We start from the raw sequence: 18,201 nt of genomic DNA on the forward strand, positions 1-18,201 counted from the left end.
GAAAGCCTTCTTAACCCTACACCGCAACCTGATCTGCACCTCTCAAGAAATATAGCTACATCTCAGGTCGATGCAGACTGCAACAACTGAATGACATGGAAGGTTACAGTGTAGAGTTAAGACGGGTTTCGGTTGCAGTAGAAGGTACAACTTGGATTTCCTGCAGAAGTCTAAATCAGGCACATCCCAAAGGCACAATACACCCTGTCAGTCTGTCACATTTCTTGTGGAATTCTTTTTTCAATAAAGTGTCTTCATATTAAACTGCTTTATGAACCCTTAAAAATAAACAGACTGAAAAATCAACAGCACACCAGTCACCAGGATACTGTTATCATATGCACACAAAACTTTCCAGTAAAATAAAGGTGCAAGTTTTATGTTAATCTTATCCGAACTACATGTTCCACTTCATCAAGATTAGAATATTCCCAGTTTATTACTCATTTAATGAATTGTCTGTAATTATGCAGAATTGTTGAACAATTTGAGCACATTTAATTTTGGTGTATTTCCATGCAGATGCAGCTTCTCCCTTCTTATTAAACCTAGCTGCATACAGTAGACTTCTTGTCTAAAATCCATTTTGCATTTGATCATCAGCTTCATCTCATTCAATAGAAAGTAGCAGTAAAGTAATGCCAGAAATTCTATTGTTCTTGCATTAAGTCTTTCATTAACACGAATGTAAACACGATGTAAGTTACTGTCAGTACTAAAGTTTATTTTACTGCACTTTAGCCATTTCATTATTCCAGCATTCATTATTATGGACCCAAGGCAGTGACATTACCCATGTGGACGTTGGGTGGATAATTAGACAATGTGTACGTTTTCATTAAAATAAGCATTATCCTGTCATCCACTTTCTACTGCGTAGCCAGAGGTTTGGCACGAGAGAAACGCATTGCACGCGATCAGTTGTAGTTCCACAGAGAGACAGCAGAGGGCGCGCCCTCCAACGATCCTGCCTGTGACGGGGATTGGGAGGCTTCTGGGAAAAGATGGCAGCTTCCTTTTGTTTGTGGGGATTTGCTTCACTCGGAGGAGGGATTTAAAAGCGTTCAGTGGCTCTTTAGCGGTAAAGTCTTGACTCGCAATACCGGTTATCCAAACGCTTGAAGAAGGAGAACATGGAGAAGAGCGGGAGTGTCGACAGCTTGGGCTCGAAGCGCTCCTCTTCCCGACAGCCGAGTGTAGATTCATTGTCCAGGTAGCTAAACACACCGCCTTTTAAGCTAACCAAAAGTTTTGACACTATCGGCAGGGGTTAGTTATTAAGGCTTTATAGCTAAAGTTAAGCGTGTCTAACTTCAGTACACTTCTTGTAAGCTTTTCCGCTGTGACTAATGTTATCCACCAGTGACGGTGTCCTACGAGCGCTACGAGACCAACGCAGCTTAAACTGTAAATTAGGACAACGCAGTTTTATCGATCCGCTCCAGTAATCACTCAGGCTGTGATAGAAATGTCAAACGGAAGCTAACAGAGCCTCGATGTAGTAGAGCGTTTGCCCAAACACTGTCAAACTTATTTCAGTCCATGGACAACATAGAGCCCAGTTTGCGCTCGTGTGGGCCAGACAAGTTAAAAACACTTTCTCAAATCATGAAATATTTTTAGAACATTTTCTTCACAGCCACGTCTGATTTGCCTCAAAATGTTGTGGTTTGGATATATCTAATATATATCTGTAACGTTTTAGTTTCGTATATCAGATATTTTTGAAGATGGATTAAAAAAGAAGTTCCTTCGACATAAATAAAAGCCTGAAGTTTTCACTGGCTCCTTTTGCCATAAAATTGAATCGGGATCTGCAATTAAAAAAACAAAACACAAAAAATCCCTCTCAATATGGGTTAATTAAAATACAGTAAATAAATATGTAAATAAAAATCTCATTACAAAAACAACTAGTTTCACTTTCTTTTGCGGTATAGTTGTATTTTATAGTATTGCAAAATAAAACATATAGAATAGCTTTTTGACATAAAATTCTTAGTTGAAAAATGAAAATAAAATCTCATTCAGCTTTCATGTTGGATTGAGCAAACATGACAAGCTTTATCACAAAAACACCATTAGTCTAATACAGATAGATCAAAATTCTGGAGTTTCCAGATGATATTCTAATTATAACTGAGAACATAATTTAGTTTAGTCAAGTATATGTATATTTTTCATTTCTGACAATTACTTTATAGGCATGCATATAAAGTAGGAGTCTGATCATTCAGATTAAGTTTAAGATATGCTCAGAGGTACTTAAAAATGCAGCTGTTCCAAGGTAATATTTTTTGAACATACAAATGAATATAGAAAAACTATTAAGAGAAATGAGAAAGGGATTAGTAGCTCATTCCATGTGAGTAGTATTGCAAGGTCAGGTACGTGTGCACATGGTGAAATCAGTAGTCCGACACAAGACACTAACCCCTCGCCCTGATGTCACCGGGTGATGAGCATGCTGCTGGAATTGTAATCTGTTTTAAAATCTTACATTTTTGCATTTTTAGTGTTAGTATCCTGTATAATTTTAAACTTAACCTCAGTTATATGACTCCTTGAGGGCAATGTGCATGCCCAGATCCATCAGAGTGGATCTGGAAAATGAAAAATATACATTTGACAAATTTTTTCTCAGTCTGAAAAAAAAGGGCCAATCTCAACAGATGTCTCTGTTTTTTTTAGTCACTGAGTCTTCTGTCATTACATATACGTAAAAAAAAAAAAAAAAAACTCCCCCCAAAAAAGAAAAGACTGCACCTAATAAATGGTTCTCACTTCTGTGATGTCACTTTCCACCAGCACTTCCACCTCTCGCTCTGACCGCTCTGCCCAGGCCAAACCACCATCTGCTATGTCCTCGGATTCTGTGTCCACCTCTGCAGAGTTTTCCCCAGAGCTCAGGGTTAGTGACCTGCATATGTTTCACCACTATTATTTTTCTATTCAAATATTTTCTTTAATTTAAAAACTGAAGCGTGGCTCTCCTCTTCTTTTTGCAGGTCAAGCCCAAAATATCTGCCAAGGTAGATGATTTTACACATTTAATTTTACCCATCCTATCCTATATGTTTGAGTAACATTTCCAGTCAAGAGACCACTCAGAACTAAAGTGGATGATATGTTTCCAGCAGGCCATCAGAGATTCAGACAAAGAAGAACCGCAGTTGCTTCCAAATGAAACCGTGCAAGACATGGGTAGGTTTCCTTTCATCTGCAATTACAGCCCATCAAAACAGCAAAAATGCATCATCACCTTTATCCTCTTGTTTTTATTCATAGCCCAAGATGTCACCTACTTCTGTCCTTTCACTGGAGCACTGAGGGGAACTGTGACTGTCACCAACTACAGGCTATTCTTTAAATCTATGGACAGGGTATGTTATTGATTATTTTTAATTTGTATTTTGAAGATTTATGTTTTTTTGTTAATGTCTGGCTGATTTCCAGGACTCAACATTTATGTTGGACTTGCCACTTGGGGTGGTGAGTCGCGTGGAAAGGATTGGAAACGCTTCGAGTCGTGATGTGTCCTATGGGCTGGTGTGCAAAGTGAGTAAGCTTGTGAAAGTTGTAAAGAATTACTGCTTTTATTTTTGATTTACAGAATCACTAAGTTGCAAAATAGCCAAGTAGTTTACAGTTATTCAACTGAGAAGCAGAGACAGAGCTGTGTAATCTCTGCCAGAGATAGCCCATTAAGAAATAGTGAAGTTTTACAAAGATCTACTTCTACGTTACCTTTCTTGGTAATAACGCTTGACTGTGATGAAATGATACTTGCATACAGCTGCTAGCCCTTGAGTTTTTCCATGATTTGTTGCTCTGCATTTCTACAGGATGTGCGTAATCTACGATTTGCACACAAACAGATGGAGGACACCCTTAGGAAGTCCATTTTTGAAGTGCTGATGAAATTCGCTTTTCCTGTTTCCAATGGGCTGGTAAGTACTGCCCAGTAATGCTGTTGCTGACTGTATAGCCCTGCACATACAGTACCGGGAAACACATATTCGTAGTCCTCTGAAAAACTAAGTTCAATTTTAATTCAGTTAGATTTATATAGAACCGAATCACAGCAACAGTTGCCTCGTGGCACTTTGTATTATAAGGTAAAGACCCTCCAATAATACAGGCAAAACTCCAAAAATCAGATGACCCCTTATGAGCAAGCACTTTGGCAACATTTGGAAGGGGAAAACTCCCATTTAACAGGAAGAAACCTCCAGCAGAACCAGGCTCAGGGAGGGGCGGCCATCACCCGTGACCAGTTAGGGGTTAGGGGAGGAAGATAGGACAAAGACACGCTGTGGAGGAGAGCCAAAGAACTAAAGTATTTTAGAGTCAAATGTGAAGCCATCTGTTCAACAGTTAAAGCTTGGCCCTAATTGGGTCATGTAATAAGATAATGATCCCAAGCACAGCTGCAAATGTAAAACATAATGGCCAGTCCAGACCTCAAACCATTTGAAATGCTGTGCCTAAACAAATACCTGTAAACCTCAATGACCTGAAGCAATGTGTTCAAGAACAGTGGGCTAAAATTCCTCCACCATCATGCAAGACACTGATAACGTCATACAGAAAATGATTACTTCAAATTGTTGCTCTTAAAGATGGTTACATAAGATACTGAATTGTACAAATTGCACAAACTGTTTTTTGTGTACAACCAACTGAAAAATGTCTCCTCCACTCTCCACAGCAAATCTTTGCCTTTGAATATGGGCAGGTGTTTCCTGAAAATGGATGGAAGGTGTATGATGCTCTCTCAGAGTATAAAAGACAGGTACTTAAGTTATGCAGAATGCTTTGTTAAATGTTAAAGTACACTCATAAAACCGGTTACTTATGTCTTTTCTTTTTTTTGTCAAGGGTATACCCAATGAAAGCTGGAGGATAACTAAAGTAAACGATCATTATGAGCTGTGCGACACGTACCCATCAACACTGGCAGTGCCTGTTAACATACCAGACGAGGAGCTGAAAAGAGTCGCTGCCTTCCGAGCAAAGGGAAGGATACCGGTGAGTGATTTTTCAGCGATACTATAATTGTCTGTGTGTGCGCCCGGCTTGCAGGACAGTCTGTGCTGATATTCTGCTACACATTATTTAAAGGTGTTGTCATGGATCCATCCAGAGAGCCAGGCAACAGTGACACGCTGCAGTCAGCCAATGGTTGGGGTGAACGGGAAGCGCAGCAAAGAGGATGAGAAATACCTGCAGGCGATCATGGATGCTAATGCTCAGTCACATAAACTCTTCATTTTTGATGCCAGACCGAGCGTCAACGCTGCTGCCAACAAGGTCCATTTTCTAAATTATATTTATTTAATGGGACCCACTTTACATTGGGTTATAGTGATTGATACATATGTTAAACATGGCCAAAGCTTCAAATAATAACAATAACAATAATAGTAATCCCAGTGAGCCAAAAGGTCAGGCTTCAGACTTTTCTCAATGGTCCATTTCAGACAGTCTTTTTCTACTCGTGGATGTTCATGATGTCAAAGAGAGTAGCTATCCTTAACGGTGATCTCATGTGCATTATTGGAAGGGGAAAGAGAGCTGAAACAAAGTTTGATTCAAGGCTTGTTTCAAAGCGTGGATGAAAGATCTCCCAATAGATTCCAAAAATAAACAAGAAATGAAGAGGCCCGTATGGAGCCGTAGCCAGATTTAGATTCTTGTCTTTTATTATTCACTGTGCATCATCAAGCACAGTTTTGAGTTTTTTAACCTATAGCTGGTACAGTGTATTAACTATGTGTTGTCTTTGCAAAGTAAAGTAATTAAAACATGCAATCAGTACTATATTTGAGCAGTAAGGTAAAATCTGAGCTCTTTAGCTAGAAGATCACTAGTTTCTATTGTGGCGTGCCTAAAGTGGTTAACGCATTCACTTGGCAAGCAAAAAGGTCCCTGGTTTGTTTCCAGCTGGAGACACAAATCTCCTTTAGGACTGCGTCAGGAGGCATCCGGCATTAAAAACTCTACCTGCTGTGGTGACCTTGCTGCTTAATGTAGCTTCTACTACTACTGATTCAGGACTGTCTCGTTGGCAATAATTTAACTGGATCTGTTTTTCTGTTCTGTGCCCCGTGGATCTTAGTAACCACTGCATCCTCTACTTTTCCACAGATGAAAGGGGGTGGATATGAAAGCGAGGATGCCTATCAAAACGCTGAGCTGGTTTTCTTGGATATTCACAATATCCACGTGATGAGGGAGTCGCTCCGCAAGCTGAAGGAAGTTGTCTACCCCAATATCGAGGACTCCCACTGGCTCTCCAATCTGGAGTCCACTCATTGGCTTGAGCACATCAAGGTGAGCATAGTGACCCATCGGTTGGGAAAGGAAATTGTAAAAATATTGCAGTGATAATGGTTTGTGTGTTTCTGGTCCTGTGTTTGTAGCTGATCCTGGCTGGAGCGCTGAGGATTGCAGACAAAGTGGAGTCGGGGAAAACGTCAGTTGTGGTGCACTGCAGCGACGGCTGGGACCGCACGGCTCAGCTCACCTCCTTGTCTATGCTCATGTTGGATGGTTACTACCGCACCATTCGCGGCTTTGAAGTGCTGCTTGAGAAAGAGTGGCTGAGCTTTGGTCATCGCTTCCAACTGGTAAACTGATTATTTTTCCACTTCGGTCCAGCTGGAAGTCTAGTTTCATCACTGATTCCTTATGCTCCTGTTTCTGGCAGCGCATTGGTCACGGAGATAAGAACCACACGGACGCAGATCGCTCACCTGTTTTCATTCAGTTTATTGATTGTGTCTGGCAGTTAACTCGTCAGGTAAGTGATACATATTGAGTTAAGGTTCTGAAATGTTTAGGAAAAGTTTCTTTCAAGGATTGCAATCAAGCTGTTTTTTGTTTTGTTTTTTTAAATTAAAGTTTCCTGCCGCCTTTGAGTTTAATGAATACTTCCTGGTGACCATCCTGGATCACCTGTACAGCTGCCTGTTTGGGACATTCTTGTGCAACAGTGAACAGCAGAGGTTAAAAGAAGTAAGCTCATTTGGTTTCTCGGTATTTTATGGTTTTTTTTTTCCCCCCTCTCATTATCGTTTTACTTGGGATAATATAGCTTAATAACTAGCATAATACGAATCAGAAATGGCACAAGAATGAATTAGAGTTTTTCACTCGTATGGTTTGTGTAATCACATTCCTTTTTTGTTACAGGAGATTCCCAAGAGGACAGTCTCATTGTGGTCATATATTAACAGCCAGCTGGAGGACTTCACCAATCCTTTGTATGTGAACTACTCTAACCATGTACTGTTCCCAGCAGTCAGCTTACGCCACCTGGAGCTTTGGGTTGGCTACTACATTCGCTGGAACCCACGCATGAGACCTCAGGTACGTCAGGAAGACTTGCTGTTGTTTGGACTTCACTTGTGTGATGATCGCTGCCCTATACTCACAGTACATTCCTCTACTTGCCAACTGGGAACACCTGGGCGCTTTCCAGACTATGAAGGTGTGGCTGCCACTCCATTCTGCTTCTCATTCACCTACCTACTGGCCACCACGCATCACCTTAGTTTCTCTTCAGTGTCATTATGTTGTTTTTGTACTGACAGCACCAAACATACCTTCAGATTCATCCCCACCCTACACGAGTGATCTTAGTGATTTTGACAGCTCATTAGTTTTGCATTAAAGTTATACAAGTCTGCACAAAGGCCGTTTGATACCCACCATTGCAGTGGCTCACAAATGGCACTGAGGCTAAAGTTGATGTCACATCCACTGTCGCTGGCCATTTCTGCCAGTTGTGCACCTCTCAGTTTCTATAATGTCGTGTGTTGTGCTGTTTTACTGACACATCACTCCTGAAGCTCAGATTCACAGAGGGAGATGTTACAGCAGTTTGAAAAGATAAGACTCTGGGAAACTTTGACTTCTCTAATATCAGCGTTTATGTGGCAGTATTGTCTGAGTGGTGACACCTGCTGTTCAGGAGAATGCTGCAGAAGCTACCTGCACTTTAAAGGCGAGCATAAATGGATGTGACTGTGTGATGTTCTTAACATTGTTGCACAAAGCACCCAGTGCAGTGTGTTCACACTTCGTCATCGGCTTATGAACCAGTTTTTGACAAACTGGGGACTCGTCCAGGATCTGAAGGTGGGATGTCTTCAATCTGGGAGGAAACTAAGGTGATGTGTGGCATAGTAGCAGGCAGGTAGATGAGCAAGAAAAAGAAAGAATGAAGTACCAGCTACAGCTTTCGTGAGGAAATTCACAGTCTAGGTCTAGGTAATCCCAGATGAAGAGTCCCTGCCCTGTCCACCTGGAACTGGGAATGCATGCAGAGAAAAAGTTGAGAGAATAGGGCAGAGGTTGGCACTCGTGCACTTAATTTTACTCAATTAACTTTTTTTTTTTTCTCCCTCCCTTTTACCAGGAACCAATTCATCAGCGCTACAAGGAGCTATTAGCAAAGCGCGCCGAGCTGCAGAAAAGGGTAGACGAATTACAGCGAGAGGTGGCCAATCGCTCAGCTTCCTCCGCCTCTGAGCGGCCAGGCTCGCCCACACGCTCCATCACTCCGGTGCAGACCTTTGTTTGACGCTACTCAACCCTCATGACGGTCACAGAAGCTGAACCGCACTTGTGAGAAGGTGTCATACAGCAGTAATCAGCCGCTTTGATACACTACCACCAAAAGTCAGAATAAGTAGTATTTGTTACTGTATTTGCATCTCTCACAGGTCATGTAGAGTCTGCTTGCAACAGAAGTGTCTGTCTCAGACCACCTGCCTACAGCCATGTGTATTCCTCCTCTGAGGTTGAGAGGATACGTACCCAGAATATCGAGGACTGTTTAGCATATCGACCTACCTACAATCAGTGTTTTGTTTTAAGTACACTAAATGTTTATGCCTTATATACTTTATAGGAACACTTGCCTCATTTCTTGCTATTGATTTGAAAGCACTATAACTGAAGGAACCGTGAGGCTATGCAGTGCTGCAGAAGTGATTTTTAGCACAAGGAAACACGGACTAAAACAAATTGTTGAGTTGCTAAATATTAAAATGAAATGTAGCTTAAGGGCTGTGATGTTAGCTTCTTCTGATATTAAAAAAAAAAGTAGTTATAGAGTGCATTTAAAAAGCAGTTAGGGTTAGCTTTACAAATCGTTTTAGATTGTTGAGACCAAACGTTTTTTGTCATGTGTGACATTTCTCTCACCAAGTGGTTTATGTTTTGTAAGTTTCCTTTTTCTAACTATTTAACATTATTTATTATCTTTCGTTCCAGATGTGTATTTATAACTCGCAGACACCTTCTGTCTTGTGTCGTGAATTGATTAGCTGCGTCTCCATGCAATATTAATAAGCTGCAAAGATTATGCAATAGCTCATTTGTCCCAGGAGTCCTATGGGAACAATTCTCGCAGAGGCTTTTTAAAGCTATTATCAGCCAATCTTTTTGGCAGAAGAATGTGTAACTACACAAATAATGGGCTTTTTATGTAGTTTTGCAAATTTGAATAAGTACCCGTGCCTTGTCCTGAATGACTGGGAAAATGACAAAAGAACAATGTGCAACAGTACAGATTGTTTCAGCCTGTAGCCTTTTTGCTGCGTATTCAAATAATTGCAATAAAGCTGCAACTCAAGGATTCAGTATGGTTTGTCACATTAGCATGTTGCTAACAACAGCAGCATCCTCCAGTCAATTTCTTGGGTTTTGCGGTTTTGTGTTTCAGATATTAGCCAACTCTAATAACACTAGCCCTATTTCTGATCTTTCCATAAAAATAGGACAAAGAGTGCCTTTTACTGTAAATTAAGAAGGATAAAAGTCTGGAATTTACAGTGTGACTGTGGGGTAACCTAATACCAAATTACAATCTGAAAACATTCATTTATTCTCTCTGTTTTATCTTTATATATTAGCATTAAGACATCCGTCACCCAGTAATAGATTCTTCATGTGACTTTTACATTTAATTCATGCAGCTATATTTGTATGTAAATCAGGGCTGCCACTGATCTTGATCGTTGCAATCCTTTTAAAATGCACAGCTGTCTAAGTGACACCATTCCATGTGGTTGCAAAGAGGCTGCAGTCCTGTATGCACTTCATTAGATCAACACTTGAATTTGGAAATTGATATACTGCAGGCATCAGGAACATCCAACTGTACTCTTAACTGCCAATGTGTTAAAAAGTTTAATAAAAGTGCTGATGCTGTGTAGTCAACTTTTGGCCTTTTTTGTTTTTTTTAAAAAAGGCATTGTGCATATGTATGCATGTGTATACTATACAAGAAGCTTGTAGCTTGTAATTAATTACAATACAAACAGCTATTTGTGAACCAGAAGTCTCCTAATTCTGTTTGCGTTGAACAATTTCATCAAGAAAGACTACAACTGAAGGTATTTCCTCTATCTCAATTTATGTATGTTTTTACTTATTGGTTAGTTGTTCCAGTACACAATATCAAGAACCTCACTTCACTCATAGAAGACCTTGCAAATGTAAGACAATCAGAGCACTCGTGGAGCGACACTTTTTTAAAACTGAGAATTTGCAGGTATAAAATTCATAGGGATGGTTTCGCGTGTAGTACTCAACTGTTACATGGGTGAGTCCATAGTGTTGTGGTTTACATGTTTAACAAGCAAAAGATTCCTGGTTCATATTTGGGAGAAGACACAAGTCCCATTATGGTTGCAACAGGTGGATCAAACCAGTAAAGACCATGGTGTATAAACTTTACACTTTCTATACAAAAATGACAAATCATGAACGTCTTTATATACAATCTGTTGGGTTTTATTTGTTTTTTTTGTTTGTTTGTTTTTTTTGGGGGGGGGGGTGTTAATCAACTTGTTATGTTGACTAAGCACTGTAACATTGAACATACAGAAGGTAAAAATCAGTACCCACAACACTGATTTTGCTAACTGCACAGTGGGTAATTGAATTTATGAGAGGAAAAAACATGGAAGAGATCCACTAACAAAACAGTAATAAGAAATAAATAAACAATGAAATGGGACCACAGTTCTGACATATTTGTGTTTTTTCAGTTGTTTACTTAGGATGTAGAGTTTAAGATTAGCGTTTTAAAATTGGTTTTGTTTTGGTTTGTGACTGAATCACATCCAGTGACTGGAAAGGATCCGTTTGGCAACAGCTTAATTTCTCAACGTGACAATGATCCCAAATACACTGCCAATGCAGTAAAAGCATAGCTGAAAAGAATAATATGTAATGAAACCCTATCAGTCAAGCTTGCTACTGGATATACTGTATTTCCATTTATGTTTGCAAACAGGAATGGTTTTATAAGTGATGGGCATTGACTTTTTTTTTTTCACTAGTTTTATATTTTGCAACTCTTCCAGCATGGACGTTATGAATGTTATGCTGCCTGTAATATCAATTAGTATGACCAGTTTGGTGGTGGATCAGTGATGGTCTTGTGAGGATAATTCATGAAAAGATACACAGGCCTCTGCAGGCTAGGCAACAGCATCCTGACTACCATTGGGTACCAGGATGCAGGTTCAGGCCGTACACTGCTGCAGTGGGTCCTCGGTTCTTATTGGTGCACAACAATGCCCAGCCTCGTGTGGCAAAAGTATGCAGGCAGTTCCTGGAGAATGACGGAATAAATATGATTGACTGGTCCTCATGCTCACCTGACCTAAATCCAGTCCACATCTAATCCAATCCACATAAATCAAACAGCACACTTCTGGGATTTTAAATTTTAGTCCATCAGACTACGGACAGTGTGAGGTGAAAACTGACAGCAGTTTGCACCTCACACTGTCTAGGAGCTCAGTGATGCCCTGATCCAGATCTGTGAGGAGATCCCCCAAGACCCTATCCATTGTCTCATTAGCGGCATGCCCCGATGTTGTCGGGCACGATTGCAACCTTTTTTGGGGCCATACAAACTACTGAGTTTCAGTAGTTCAACTTGCATATATACAAAAAACCTGAAATAGTTATTTTAAACAGAATAGAGACATCTGTCTGGGATAGAAAGACTGGAAAACTGTTTCGAAGTACAGGTATCAGATACTGTTTAGGTTCCTAATAGCTAAACATACACAGTGGCTATTGGAGCGAATAAGACAACATTATTATTGAATCACTCTTTGAAAAATACCATTCTTTGTTTAAAAATTATATTTCCATTGCACTCCGGGTGTAGCGTGTGAGAAGAAGAAAACGTGTTAACTGAATCCTGGCACGTGATTGGCTCTGCAGATTTCAAACTTAAATCCCGCGTGCGGCTGTTGTGTCGCGATAGGTTTCCTTTCTTCTTCGGGAGCCGTCGGCCGCTTCCGGTTACATGACGACGACGGCGTTGATACAAAAAGAGAGAAGGAAAACACAAGGAAAAACACCTTTCTTGGCGAGAACAGCGGAAACTTAATACAAATCGCCAGATTGCTGTTAATGGATTGCTTATGTGTCAGCATAACTAACGACTGCTGACAAGTTAGCTTGGCTGGAAAACGTATGAGCAGTGCAAGATCGCAGATATTTGGAGTTTATTGTTCTTCGCCTGCTTCCTCCAGCTAGGCTATTTCTGTGTTGCTGTACGCTACATAGCCAAGCTAGCTAACGTTAGCTAACGCTGGATGCCAACACGGTGTGTGCTCCTGGTTGTCAGTTAGCGAGCGGTTAGAAAGGAAAGGAAACCGCGCTGTTAATCGCTTTACCGCTGGACTCCGATATCCGCTTCTAGCTCGTTGGCTTTAGTTGGGCGAGAATGGCAACTACGGCATTGTACGCCTGTACGAAGTGTAACCAGCGGTACCCCTTCGAGGAGCTGTCGCAGGGCCAGCAGCTGTGCAAGGTTTGGGAGTGTATGTGTGAGTGAGAGAGAGAGAGTCTGCTTGCAAACAAGAATCATCAAACAATCACGACACGAAAGAGTGAAGGAGTGTGCGGGTGTTTTTTGTTTGTTGTTTTTTTTTGCCGCCGGGGTGTCACGGTGCTACAACAAGTAGCAGGTTAGACAGGCTCACATTATGTAACAAGTTGGAAGGCAACCGTATTAACGTAACCATGTTTAGATCACTTCTGTACATCGTGCTCTTTATTTAAAGCGCAACAACACAACCATACCACATGTTTACCTGTTGAATATTTGTTCCCGGTAAATTTAAAAAAAAAAAATGTCGATTACATGTTTGGTAGTCTTTCTCGTTTATAGCTGAGGAGCAGAGTTCGTTTATTGGCAAAGGAAAAAAATATTTAAATGGAGAAAACCTTGAAGCAAACCTGGCTGATTTTTCCTTTAGATGTTTTCTTCCATAGGCCATGGCTTTTCTTTGCATTAGTGCCGTGCGATACCAACCAAATATAGAGCCAGCATGGCCGATACCAGTACCGTTACTTTTAACCTGTAAAGGTAGCTTATGTAGGAAAGAGCAGTGTGTCGTGATTTATGAGATGAGTAGTCTTCACTTGGCTAATTCTGAACAAATTTTAAGGAACACTAAATAACCGTTTTTACTGTTCACAATAATTAGTTAACACAATAAAACATAACTTTCAGCTGTTCATGGATTTTGAAACTTGGTCTTTTGTAGAGCTGGGATATAAATGTGCCTGTCTCTAAAGCACTTTGGGTCAACTTCTATAGCACATTTAAACAACAGAATATGAGTAACATAGATATGACAGTCAACACAAAAAGGCTCAGACATTTTTCACTGTGCATGTTTGAGGTATATTTTTTCATTTCCAAAAAATAATGTATTTAGCACAATTCAGAGGGCTACATAATGAACTTAAAGGAACACTTATATCAATCTCATACCAATACCGGCTTTGGTGTCAATACAGTCACTGTTCATATCGATCTCCCCACCTCTACTAGATTAACTGATACATTCAAGATTATTTTTAATTAATTTTTTTAAGACCTAGACATTGTCACAAAAAGTCTGTTAAACCATGATTGTTCTGTTAATAATGCCTTTGTTTCCCTCAATGGGAAACCCTACTGTGTCATTATGCTGGGTTTGTATAGAGAAAATTTACATTGGTGTTTTCACAGATGTTGTAGCCAGCGTACAATACGCACCACCTGCAATGCAGTTTCCACTGTAATAGACCGCAGTAGTGTTGTTTGTTTGTCACCATTCACCAGCAGACAGTCGTGTGCCACAAAATGATATTTCTTTGTTTTTGTACTGCAGGAGTGTCGCATCGCTCACCCAATAGTGAAGTGCACATACTGCAGATCTGAGTTTCAGCAGGAAAGGTGAGATGTTTCACCTCCCAGTGATGTTTGTTCAGCTTTCATTCACGCCAATTCAATGAATTTCATTGCAGCTTGTTTTGGCTTGAAACCGGTCTTTATTCTTTGCAGTAAAACAAATACAATCTGCAAGAAATGTGCCCAGAACGTCAAACAGTTTGGAACGGTGAGTAGCAAATTTCTCCTGTTTTTTGTAATACCAGCTGTATTTGCTAGGTCCTGCTTCACTTTTTGCATTTTCTTTTTTATTATTATTGTTTATTTATTTATTTATTTATTTTTCGTTTGTTTGTCTTTGCAGCCCAAACCTTGCCAGTACTGTAACATTATTGCAGCTTTTATCGGGACAAAGTGCCAGCGTTGTACTAACTCAGAGAAGAAATATGGACCTCCACAGACCTGCGAACAATGCAAACAGCAATGCGCCTTTGACCGTAAGGAGGAGGGGAGGAGAAAGGTAAGAGTCTGAATTGCATGCAGTCTACTGTACAGTTTAGTAGCAAGTTTTATGAGCTAATATCACCTCCTGTTTCAGGTGGATGGAAAACTTCTGTGCTGGCTCTGTACGCTTTCCTACCGCCGTGTCCTGCAGAAGACTAAGGAGCAGAGGAAGGGCTTTGGTTCCTCCAACTCTTCATCCCTGAATGAGAAAGACCACCACTCCAGATCGCACCATCATCATCACCATCACCAACACAGACACAGCAGTTCTCACCACAAGTATGTCATCTGTTGTATCGCCTCTTTTCTCGCATGTTTTGTCCCCAGGCTGCTCAGTCAGCCCTTCAAGTTTAAAAAACACATAAATGTTTTATGTGTCTGTCATATGCTGCAGGCTGAGTGGGAGCCTGAGTCCTGAACAGGAGCAGGGACTGTGGAAGCAGAGGTAAAGCTGCCTTCTTATTTAAGGCTCTTATTGAGTTTTTATTCCCAGAGTGAACACTTCCTTTTTCATCTGCTCTGCAGCCATAAATCGTCTTCAATCCAAAAGGAGACTCCAAAGAAGAAACCAAAACTGGAGATGAAGCCATCCAACGGGGACAGGTACAACAGATGTAGCACATTATGTGCTATATTATGGTTACATATGTTTTCCTTTATGCCGTTTCCATTGTTGGCTTCATGCTCATTTCCTTCTCCCTCCAGTAGTTCCATTACCCAGTCTATGGATTCAGGGGGAACGGACAACTTCATTCTCATCAGCCAGCTGAAGGAGGAAGTGATGTCACTGAAGAGACTTCTGCAGCAGAGGGATCAGACCATCCTTGAGAAGGACCGAAAGGTAGGTTAATCTGCCTCAGCTGATCTGCTTTTGCTTTTCTTTGTTTGAGGGGTTGATTTCTAATGACCAAATTCTCTCGTAGCTCACAGAGCTCAAAGCAGACTTTCAGTACCAGGAGTCAAATATGAGAGTGAAGATGAATCAAATGGAGAAATCACACAAAGAAGCTATGGAGCAACAGCAGGTAGGAATACATGTGTGACACTGAGGGTTTCAGATTCTTACTCCTCATTAGTATTAGTCTTCACCTGTGTCAGTTTTAATTGCCCAGCTGTTTCCAGTAGGTGTGGTAATGTAGCCATTTGATACACCAGAGAAACAATTCATGGGAATTATGTTCTGCAATGATGTAAAGGTTATAATGGATTAATATTATGATAATAAAGGGATGGTTCACTGTGTCAGCTGATCCATTTCCGTCATGATCATCAAACGTGTTGGTCTTAAATTGTCTTTATAGTTATTTTCTAAGTGTAACAGTGTAAAAGTGTGCATGTTACTAATTGGATTTTTTTTTTTTTAACCCTATATGCCAACATTTATAACTCATTATGTATTTTGTTTCCACAGGCTAAGAACAGGGAGTTGATGAAGCAAGTGGCTGCCCTCTCCAAGGGAAAAAAGTTTGACCGGACAGGAAGTTCACTACTGTTACCCTAACAATAGGCCGGCCAGGGTGACAACACAGAGCGGCTTCATTTTTTGTAACACTGTGAAAGTCTCTCTCCTGTGTTTCCTCATTGCCATCGACATCAACTACTTCTAAATTGGTAAAAAGCCAGAGACCATGTTGTACATGGAAGTGAAATGTTAAATCAAAGAATCCTTCTTTCTCTAAATAAATAAATCAACGTATTTTAGATATTTTCTGGCGGCTTTTCCACTGGATCATAGGATATGACTTTGGATGTGGTGGAGGATGGAGTCCTCTTTTTTTTTGTTTGTTTTTTGTTTTGTTTTGTTTTTTAAATCCAACACTGCCGGGCCAAAACAAAAACCATGGTGTGCATACAGTATGTGGAGAACGTTGTCAATGCAGCCACTTAATGTTTATGGATGTCATGCATTTTATTTATTCAACTGTATTTCCTAGCTTTTTTTTGTATTTCCTCACAACATACTAAGAGAATATCCCACATTTTGGGGTTTTCTTCAATAGTAATTAGTTATATTTTTCTAAATGGACGCGATTGTGGAAGACAGATGCTCCTTAACGGAGACCATGTGCAACTTTACAATGTATGCAAACGTGGGAAAGGCGACCACTGAGCTGCTGCTCGACAGTAGAGAAATCTCTCGGATAACGATTCATAAACATAAAACCAACCAATGAGCACTCAGAAAGGCCGTCTCTTGGCTGCCCAGTTACTCACTGTGTGACAGCTGTAGTGCTTTGCTGTTTCTCTTTAGTGGAACGATTGTAATACTGCATGATTTTACTGCCAGATACCGGATGGCTTTGTGGTCAGACTTTTTCTTCCCCTGCCCCTCTTTTAATTAGTTTTTTAAGAGTCACTTGTAAATGTATCACCGGGGTCAGCCAATGTATTTAAACTATTGCTTGTATCTGTTTTAGTGAGTACAGTATGTGTATGGTAAGGCCAGTTGAAATTAACATGTCTGTAGAAGATGCTTTTTAAACAAACACACCTATCACCCTACATTACTGGGCTGGTTTCATACTGTGGTGTCCAGGATCACTTTTGTACTTTTTTCCAAACCAAGTGTTTTAAAACTATTAAAACTGGCTAAACTGTTACGGTGTTCTCTTTGACTTTTTATTTTACTTATTACTCAGCGGGCCTCTATTATTAATGCATAGTAGTTTACCTTTATGAACATGTGGAAAAGAGGGAGAGTGAATATACTGGGTAAAGGATACTGAATTTAGACCTGATGGTAAGGGATAGGGTGAGATGGAGGCAGATGGAACAGCTGAAAGAAGAATGCTTGAGTCCATTGAGTGAGGAATCACATCTGTGTCAAAGCAAAAATCTGTACGGATTGTAATGTTTTTAGTAGCTTCCAGATGTGATTATGAAAATCGCATCTGGAAAAAAGATTGAATGGTTTGATTAGTGTTGTTGTTTTTGCTTTTCATATTTCTTTTTTCTTTTCTTTTCTTTTTTTTTTTAATGCATCACAACATCACCCAGAGGTATCGCTGGGTATTAAATTAAAGTACAGACTGACACTGGTTCAACTTTGGTTGACAATTCCTCAAAATAATTCATAGTTTTGACGTAGAGTCATTGCAACTGTTCGCATTCTGTTGATAGATTCTTCTTATTTTAAACCGGAATTGACTGTACCTGTAAAGAGGTAGTATCAAATACTTGACATCTGATATAGAGAACAAATAAATAATATCTGGTGCACACAAGTTGTTCTAATTTTTAGAACAATAAAAAGTGAAAACCGTAAGACCAGTAAGTTTTGAATTCATCTTGAAAGATTTCCAGTAAACACTGATTCCCCAACAGCTTTAGGGACGCCATGTCACAGAAAGTATTTTAAGATGTGTGTACTGTAAGGGCATATAATTAAAGTTATTTGCGATAAATTGAGCAAATTTTGAGTTAATGTAGGAGTGATGGTTGCATTTGGCTAGTTAATTAAAATGGGCTACAACACAAAACCATAAAACTGTAGT

General features: G+C 40.0%; 2 protein-coding genes across 4 annotated transcripts; both read left to right on the forward strand.

Annotated features, from left to right (window-relative positions):
- The first annotated feature begins 365 nt into the window (after positions 1 to 365).
- Positions 366 to 10,233, forward strand: mtmr2 (myotubularin related protein 2). Of its 2 annotated transcripts, none has more exons than XM_084941989.1 (16): positions 366 to 1,213; positions 2,809 to 2,911; positions 3,009 to 3,032; positions 3,138 to 3,204; positions 3,289 to 3,383; positions 3,457 to 3,558; positions 3,846 to 3,950; positions 4,712 to 4,795; positions 4,882 to 5,031; positions 5,125 to 5,313; positions 6,151 to 6,336; positions 6,426 to 6,632; positions 6,713 to 6,805; positions 6,907 to 7,020; positions 7,198 to 7,374; positions 8,426 to 10,233. In XM_084941989.1, the coding sequence occupies exons 1-16, from the start codon at positions 1,134 to 1,136 to the stop codon at positions 8,588 to 8,590; spliced, it is 1,941 nt and encodes a 646-aa protein (XP_084798115.1). In that variant the 5' UTR covers positions 366 to 1,133; the 3' UTR covers positions 8,591 to 10,233. The 2 variants fall into 2 exon arrangements, with proteins under 2 accessions (XP_084798115.1, XP_084798116.1); XM_084941990.1 differs by having other exon boundaries at positions 3,141 to 3,204.
- Positions 10,234 to 12,317: 2,084 nt separating this feature from the next.
- fam76b (family with sequence similarity 76 member B) lies at positions 12,318 to 17,307 on the forward strand. 2 transcript variants are annotated; one of them, XM_084941992.1, is made up of 10 exons: positions 12,318 to 12,853; positions 14,205 to 14,269; positions 14,378 to 14,432; positions 14,568 to 14,723; positions 14,802 to 14,986; positions 15,102 to 15,152; positions 15,233 to 15,310; positions 15,416 to 15,548; positions 15,631 to 15,732; positions 16,119 to 17,307. In XM_084941992.1, the coding sequence occupies exons 1-10, from the start codon at positions 12,767 to 12,769 to the stop codon at positions 16,206 to 16,208; spliced, it is 1,002 nt and encodes a 333-aa protein (XP_084798118.1). In that variant the 5' UTR covers positions 12,318 to 12,766; the 3' UTR covers positions 16,209 to 17,307. The 2 variants fall into 2 exon arrangements, with proteins under 2 accessions (XP_084798118.1, XP_084798117.1); XM_084941991.1 differs by having other exon boundaries at positions 12,320 to 12,853; positions 15,413 to 15,548.
- Positions 17,308 to 18,201: the final 894 nt, after the last annotated feature.

The sequence above is a fragment of the Perissodus microlepis genome, chromosome 10 (assembly GCF_051167445.1).
Source record: "Perissodus microlepis isolate ML-2025 ecotype Zambia chromosome 10, ASM5116744v1, whole genome shotgun sequence".
Taxonomy (NCBI): domain Eukaryota; kingdom Metazoa; phylum Chordata; class Actinopteri; order Cichliformes; family Cichlidae; genus Perissodus; species Perissodus microlepis.

Coding starts and splice junctions, on each gene's coding strand:
- mtmr2 (XM_084941989.1), top strand. CDS start 1,134: ATGGAGAAGAGCGGGAGTGTCGACAGCTTGGGCTCGAAGCGCTCCTCT. Junction 3,384..3,456: donor TCTTTAAATCTATGGACAGG/GTATGTTATTGA, acceptor GCTGATTTCCAG/GACTCAACATTTATGTTGGA. Junction 7,021..7,197: donor AACAGCAGAGGTTAAAAGAA/GTAAGCTCATTT, acceptor TTTTTGTTACAG/GAGATTCCCAAGAGGACAGT.
- fam76b (XM_084941991.1), top strand. CDS start 12,767: ATGGCAACTACGGCATTGTACGCCTGTACGAAGTGTAACCAGCGGTAC. Junction 14,433..14,567: donor ACGTCAAACAGTTTGGAACG/GTGAGTAGCAAA, acceptor TTGTCTTTGCAG/CCCAAACCTTGCCAGTACTG. Junction 15,733..16,118: donor AAGCTATGGAGCAACAGCAG/GTAGGAATACAT, acceptor TTGTTTCCACAG/GCTAAGAACAGGGAGTTGAT.